Genomic DNA, 7,021 nt, shown 5'->3' on the forward strand with positions numbered 1-7,021 from the left:
CACACCCCGCGCGCCCCGCGCGGACTTCCGCGGAGCCCGCCCCCGCCCCCGCCCCAGTCAGGCCCCGCCCCGCGCTCCTGGCGCCAACGGCTCGGGGCGCAGAGCGAGTCCGCGCGCGCGCACGACCAAGACGGCGCCCCGCCCGGCCCGCGCAGGTCCCGCCCAACCCCGCCCCGCCCCTCCCTGCCCCTGGGCCGCCGCGCAGGGGTCACGGGACCACTGGGCGGGCCGGGGCGGGGCTGGGCCGAGGCGGAAGCGCCTGCGGAGGGCGCTGCTGCCAGGTCTTCGGCAGCGACGCCTGCTTGGCTGTATATAGCCTTCGTCCCACCGCGCTAGACCCGGTGGGTCAGTGTCATGTGACTTCTGCCCGTGACCAGGATCCTGGGCCGGGACCTCTAGGTGCAGCGGGTCAGATCTCCGCCCGAGAATCTGAAGGTGTTCTGGTCCCTGAGGGTCTCCGGGGAGTATATCCCAGGCCATGGTCTCCTGGGTTTTGTTGGGGTATGGGGTTTCTGGGTGCTGAGTCCGCTTGGACTTCAAGGAAGAGGGTTGTCGGGGTGGGCGGTATCTTTGAGTCTGGGGTCTGGGATCTCAGGGGAGGGTAGCGCCCGGGTCTGAGTTTTCAGGGCAGGGTAAGTGCCTGCGTCTGGGGTCTCAAGAGAGGGTAGCGCCTGGCTCTGTGGTCTCAGGGTTAGGTAGAGCTTGCTGGAGCCAGTTTGCCTTGCCTCTCAAGGGTCTGGTGATAGGCCCATCTGTGCTGTGAGCCATGGTGGCGCCGTGGGCCCTCGCTCTGGCCTTGGCCTCAGGCCTGGCAGCTGCCAACCCACCTAACATCCTGCTGATCTTTGCCGATGACCTGGGCTACGGGGACCTGGGCTCCTATGGGCACCCTAGTTCCACCACCCCCAACCTAGACCAGCTGGCCGCAGGCGGGCTGCGGTTCACGGACTTCTATGTGCCAGTGTCTCTGTGCACGCCGTCCCGGTGAGTGAGAGTCAGGGGAGCTCGCACCTGCACCTCCACCCCACCCCACCCCACCCCACCCCACCCCACTCCACCCATCCAGTTCCTCCCAGAGTCACTCTGAGTGCAGTGGGGGAGGAAGAGGGTGTGTGTCCCTCTCTATGGAGAAGCTCGCCTTTCTGTCTTTCTCGCTGTCTCCTCTTCTTGTGTTCATCTCAGTCTTAGTTTCTCTCTGTCTCACGGACTCTGTGACTTGTCCTGTAGGGCTGCCCTCCTGACTGGCCGACTCCCAGTTCGGATGGGCCTGTACCCTGGAGTTCTGGAGCCCAGCTCCCGCGGGGGCCTGCCCCTGGAGGAGGTGACCCTCGCTGAGGTCTTGGCTGCCCGAGGCTACCTCACAGGGATGGCCGGCAAGTGGCACCTTGGGGTGGGGCCTGAAGGGGCCTTTCTGCCCCCCCACCAGGGCTTCCATCGATTCCTGGGCATCCCATACTCCCATGACCAGGTAGGAACTGCCAGGGCCCTCAGCTACCCTCCTGCCCACCTCCCATCAGTCCCCTTCCTCTTGGCCCCCCGGACCAGACACCTGAGTGGAGCTGCTCCCCCAGGGCCCTTGCCAGAACCTGACCTGCTTCCCACCGGCCACCCCCTGTGATGGCAGCTGTGACCAGGGCCTGGTCCCTATCCCACTGTTGGCCAACCTATCCGTGGTGGTGCAGCCCCCCTGGCTGCCTGGACTTGAGGCCCGCTACGTGGCTTTCGCCCGTGACCTCATGGCTGATGCCCAGCGCCAGGGCCGCCCGTTCTTCCTGTACTACGCCTCTCACGTGAGTGACCCTGGCCCCCTCTCTGGGCTGCCCATGACCCCTACCCAAGGCTAACTCCAGTCTCTGCCCTCAGCACACCCACTACCCCCAGTTCAGTGGGCAGAGCTTTGCAGGGCGCTCAGGCCGCGGGCCATTTGGGGACTCCCTGATGGAGCTGGATGCGGCTGTGGGGGCCCTGATGACGGCTGTGGGGGACCTGGGACTGCTTGGAGAGACACTGGTCATCTTCGCTGCAGACAACGGGTATGCCAGCCCAGGGCATGGGGATGCTGGTTGATCCCTCACAGACGTAGAAGGGATAAGAGGACATAGTGGGCTAAGGGGTCTTGGGAGATGCCAGAGATATGTTATGGTGACCCACAGGTGTGTGTGGGAGGCTGGGGGCCAGAGTATGTGGAAGTGCTGGTCTTGGTAGGACAGGGAAGGGACAGGCATATACTGGCCATTTCTGTGCACAGCATGTAACTTAGAAGTCTGGGGCTGGGGCTACCAGGTCCGATCAGAGTCCCTGGGCTCCTCATTGCTGACCACCTCCTTGTGTCCCAGACCTGAGACCATGCGGATGTCCCGCGGTGGCTGCTCTGGCCTCCTGCGATGCGGAAAGGGAACCACCTTCGAAGGGGGTGTCCGAGAGCCTGCCTTGGCCTTCTGGCCAGGCCACATCGCTCCCGGTCAGTCTTCAGGCCCTCTCCTTGTGGACTCCTGGCCCCACCTCCCCAACCCTGATGGAGTGACTGCACAGCCCTCTGCCCCCAGGTGTGACCCATGAACTGGCCAGCTCCCTGGATCTACTGCCCACCCTGGCAGCCCTGACAGGGGCCCCGCTACCCAACATCACCTTGGATGGCGTTGACCTCAGCCCCCTGTTACTGGGCACAGGCAAGGTAAGGCCAGCGACCCTGCGACCCTCCACCCTTGGCTCCCCCACCCCTGCTTACCCTTGCCAGTAGTGAGCCTGGGCAGCACCCGAGCCCCTAGGCCTGGGCAGACCCTCTGTTGAGTGGCATCCAGATGGTGCTGCCTCTGGGGTTCCTGAGTGGGCAGGGAGCAGCCACACATCCAGAGCTTCTCGCAGGCTGACGACTCTGGGTATGTGCAGATCAGTGCCTGGGGGCCCCTCCCCACCTCATGACCCCTGACCTTTTCCCAAGAGCCCCCGGCAGACTGTCTTCTTCTATCCGGCCAACCCAGATGAGGTCCGTGGGGTCTTTGCTGTGCGGAGTGGGAAGTACAAGGCTCACTTCTTCACCCAGGGTAACTGCCTCTCCCCAGCCCTGCCCACCCCCTCAGGGGCCAGGCCTGGCCCCTCTTCTCCCTCTTGCCCTGTGCACAGATGAGCCCCCCTCCCCAGGCTCTGCCCACAGTGACACCACAGCAGACCCTGCCTGCCACGCCTCCAGCCCTCTGACCGCCCATGAGCCCCCGCTGCTCTTTGACCTGTCTGAGGACCCCAGTGAGAACTACAACCTCTTGGAGGGTGTGGCCAAGGTCACCTCAGAGACACTGCAGGCACTGAAGCATCTTCAGCTGCTCAAGGCCCAGTTTGATGCTACCATGACCTTCAGCCCCAGCCAGATGGCCCGGGGCGAAGACCCTGCCCTGCAGATCTGCTGTCAGCCCAGCTGCACCCCCTGGCCATCCTGCTGCCACTGCCCGGAGCCCCATACCTGAGGGCACTGGCAGAGGCCAGCCCAGGGCCCCTTGCTCTGCCCAGAGACATGGTTCATTGCTGTGGCTTGGGTGTGTGGAGGTGGTTTGTACCTGATAATGTGAATAACACCAGCTGACACCTGTAGGTCTAATAATTCATCTAATTCTTGTGATAGCCCCGAGGTGGGGACTGTTCTCTGCCTGTGTTACAAATGAGGAAACTGAGGCACAGAGAGGTCCAGCGACTTGTCACACAGCCAGTAAGAGGTTGGGCTGGGATCTGAACCCAGGCGTCCTGACTCTGGAGCTGCCCCCCACCTAGGTGCTCACATACGTCAGTGCATGCAAGCCTGGGGCATGAGCATGAGCATATCCATTCACAAGAGCAGGACTGGGTGCTTTTATGTGCCAGGAACAGGGTGGGAGGGCACGTGAGCATGGTGGACAGAAGGTCCTAAAGATACAAGACGTGAGAGCCAGGTTTCTCCTGAAAGAAGCGTTCCTAGAGGCACAGGCTCCAGCCCGTCCCGGCTCTTACCAGAGACCTGTCTGAAGGCCAGCACCTTCCAGGTGGGGAGCTGAGCTGGGGGCTCCTGCCAGCTCCCAGGAAGGCACATTAGCAGCACCTGAAACAGCCCCCAACCCCACCCCCCCCCACCTCTCCCACTTCCACAGCTCTGCATTTCCCACCTGCACACACATTTCCTGTCTCCTGGCTTCAGCTTTGACCCTTTATGAGCTATTCTCCACCCAGCAGACAAAGTGATGTCTTAAAAACATATGTCAGGTTTGGTGGCATTCCTACTGAAAACTCTGCAGCCTTCCCATCATGCTCAGAGTAAAATCCAAACTCCTTAGAGTGGCCTGCCCTACCCCCCGACCCGACACCCCTTGCTCCTCAGCCCTAGTGTCTTAGCCTGGCTGTAGCTTCATCCAGTCAACGTGCTCACCATTGGTTCTGCCTGGGGCCTCCTCTGCAGAGAGGACCTCCTGGCTGCCCGCCCACATCTGCATGGTGTGTTTAGCCCTTGTGGGGTTGTCTTCTATGTGTGCTCCCAGAGCGGTGGTCCTACACTACATGCTCCTTCACATGGTTGAATGAGAAGAGCACTGTCTGGGTGCTCTTGGCCTCAAAGTGGGTAGTCTTCATCATGGCAGACCAAACAGCCATCTCCTTCCTTACTAATGGACCCCCACTTTCCACTGGTAGGCAGTGGCCTCTTAACCTCAGGGGTGTAGCCTCTCCCTTCCCGAGGAGGGTAGTGGCCAGTCTGAACCAGTTACAATCCAATTAGTCCTGGAATGGCATGTGACCGAGAATCATGGTCAGTAAAAGGTCAGGGGCAGTTCACTGGGATCCCTGGGTCCCCTCCAGCATTTGTCCTCTGGGAACAGTGAGGATGGTGCTGTGGCATTGCTGGCCATGGTCATGCAGCTGCTAAACCAGTGTCTCTAGCCATCTGTCTCCAGAGCTCACAATTAGGAAAATAAATGCTACCTGTCTCAGCCACTCCTGGTGGGTTTTCTGTTACTTGCAGGCGAAAGCACTCTTGCTGGAATGACCTGTGAATGGGATACACATGTGGGGGTGGGGGGGGGGCACATGCACAGACGCAGGTGGCCTCCTGAGTCAGACTGTACAGCATGCTGAAGGCCTCTTTGTGTTTTCCGTGTGACTCTCCCATCACTTCTAGTCTGGTTTGGGGGCTGCACTGACTATGCCTCCCAATCCTGCTGTGCCTTGGGGCTGCTCCCATAGGGGAGTGGTTTCCTTGGGAGGGGTCCAGTAGTCACTGACGCTGGCATAAGGAGGACCCACGTGCAAGTCTGGTCCTAGTGGAGGCACTGGCCCCAGATGGGCTGGGCATGCCCCCGCCCCCCGCTGCAGGCTGCAACTTCTCTTCCAGTGGGGCCTGCAGTCACCTAAGGGTGCCTTGATTTCAGATTTCTTGAGGACAGAGAGGAACTGATGCAGGCACACATTCTGTGCATCACATCCAAAGACCAACACTCCACAAGAACTGAATGAGTGCTGATACCCAGGCACAACCTGCAGGCACCTTCTCCAGGTCTGCCGCCCCACCTGGGTGGTGAGCATCACTTGTTAGTTCAACAGATGTTTATTCACCACCCTATGCTGTGCATTGTGCTGGGGCCCAGATCATCAGAGGGGACCCATCCCTGCTCCCACGCCTGCTTACTGTCTAGCAAAGGAGATGAGCATCGACCCTGGGATCTCAGACACGTGTGGAATTCCAGTGTGCTAGAAGCCTCTACCTCTTATGAGGTGGGACATGTGGATATTGCCTGGGAGGGGACACTAGGGAACCTTTGGGTGCTACAAATGTTCTCGGTCTTGATTGGGGGTAGGAACGTAGTACATGCATATGTGCAAAGCAATCATGCTACACAAAATTTGTGCACTTGATGTCATGTGTATTTTATGCGTGAATAGAAATAGAAGTTTAACCATGATAAATGCCACAGAGGAAGAGCACTTGGTCCCACAAAAGCATAATCATTGGGGTGGGGGCAGATAACTAAACTGGCCAGGGATGCTGAGGACTGAGGAGGCTGTTCAGACCTACCCTCTGCACCCCCACTGGAGAGAGAACCAGGTTCTCCCACTCTCCCATTCCACTTTTGGTTTTGCTGTGATGCTTTTATGTGCAGAAATGCTTGTTTCTCATTGTTTTGGCTGCTTTAGCGTGATACACCCTCATACAGGCAGTCGTGTGCACACACTTTCCTGTATTCATGCAGACCCAATCGCAAACACACAGGCACAGAGACATGCACACACTCACTCACATATGTGTGTGCACACATACACATGCAGCCACATTCAGACACACACTTCTCATGGCCCCAAATGCTGTCTGTAATGTCCCTGCACCTCCCCTTCTCTCTCCTGTGAGCCTGAGATCATCAATCCAGCAGGCTGACAGCTTTCCCTTCCACAGAGCAGCTTCCTCAGGGAGCCTGGAATCCTCTGGAAGGAACTAAGTGTGTTTGGAACGGATGGAACAAACACGGTGCTATGGTTTCCCCTCAGGTGCACTAGGAAGGAAGAGGAGATATTGGAGCCCAAATGACCAGCAGGCAGAGGGACTGCACCAGCAGGAAGACCATCCTCCCCTCCCCATCACCCCCTCCTTGCTCACGTGCTCCCCTGTCCCCCAAGTGACCAGAAGGGGGAGGGAGTAAAGGGGATGTTTCCATGGGACAATATTTAAATTCAGCTCTTCTCTGAATGTTTTTAGTTACAAAAGTAACATATACTCATCAGAGCACCCCAGGCAGTGCCTGTAACCTCAGTCCGAAGTAGGCAACGCCGTCTGCTGGGTGTGTGTACCTCACACCACTCTCTGTGCTCATGCAAATCATGTGTTTTAAGCATGAGCCTTCAACTCAATTCTCATCTCCCCTGAGACGCTCGCTGCCTTTCAGATGCTTGGTAAGTCCCGTCACCTCCTTTGCCTGATGTAGAGGCAGCAATCACAGAGGGAGGGTGCACATTTTTAGGCACCCCCAGCCTCCTTGGCTTTTTTGTGTGAAGACCCTTCCTCAGGGTGGTCACA

The 7,021-nt window shown here is 58.9% G+C and overlaps 1 protein-coding gene across 3 annotated transcripts; it reads left to right on the forward strand.

Moving 5' to 3' along the window:
- The first annotated feature begins 221 nt into the window (after nt 1–221).
- Nucleotides 222–6,743, forward strand: ARSA (arylsulfatase A). Of its 3 annotated transcripts, none has more exons than XM_044777068.2 (9): nt 222–435; nt 734–984; nt 1,228–1,468; nt 1,572–1,790; nt 1,864–2,033; nt 2,337–2,461; nt 2,547–2,674; nt 2,942–3,044; nt 3,142–3,585. In XM_044777068.2, exons 2-9 carry the CDS (start codon nt 767–769, stop codon nt 3,459–3,461), a joined length of 1,524 nt encoding a protein of 507 aa, XP_044633003.1. In that variant the 5' UTR covers nt 222–435; nt 734–766; the 3' UTR covers nt 3,462–3,585. The 3 variants fall into 3 exon arrangements, with proteins under 3 accessions (XP_044633003.1, XP_070362739.1, XP_044633007.1); XM_070506638.1 differs by lacking the exon at nt 3,142–3,585 and adding an exon at nt 6,496–6,743 and having other exon boundaries at nt 226–435; XM_044777072.2 differs by having other exon boundaries at nt 226–501.
- Nucleotides 6,744–7,021: the final 278 nt, after the last annotated feature.

This window comes from Equus asinus, chromosome 4 (genome assembly GCF_041296235.1).
Source record: "Equus asinus isolate D_3611 breed Donkey chromosome 4, EquAss-T2T_v2, whole genome shotgun sequence".
NCBI lineage: Eukaryota > Metazoa > Chordata > Mammalia > Perissodactyla > Equidae > Equus > Equus asinus.

What these genes read in the sequence shown, in the direction of transcription:
- ARSA (XM_044777068.2), top strand. Translation starts at nt 767, where the DNA reads ATGGTGGCGCCGTGGGCCCTCGCTCTGGCCTTGGCCTCAGGCCTGGCA. An exon ending in TCTCTGTGCACGCCGTCCCG is followed by an intron (nt 985 to 1,227) that starts GTGAGTGAGAGT and finishes CTTGTCCTGTAG; the next exon opens with GGCTGCCCTCCTGACTGGCC. An exon ending in TCCTGTACTACGCCTCTCAC is followed by an intron (nt 1,791 to 1,863) that starts GTGAGTGACCCT and finishes CTCTGCCCTCAG; the next exon opens with CACACCCACTACCCCCAGTT.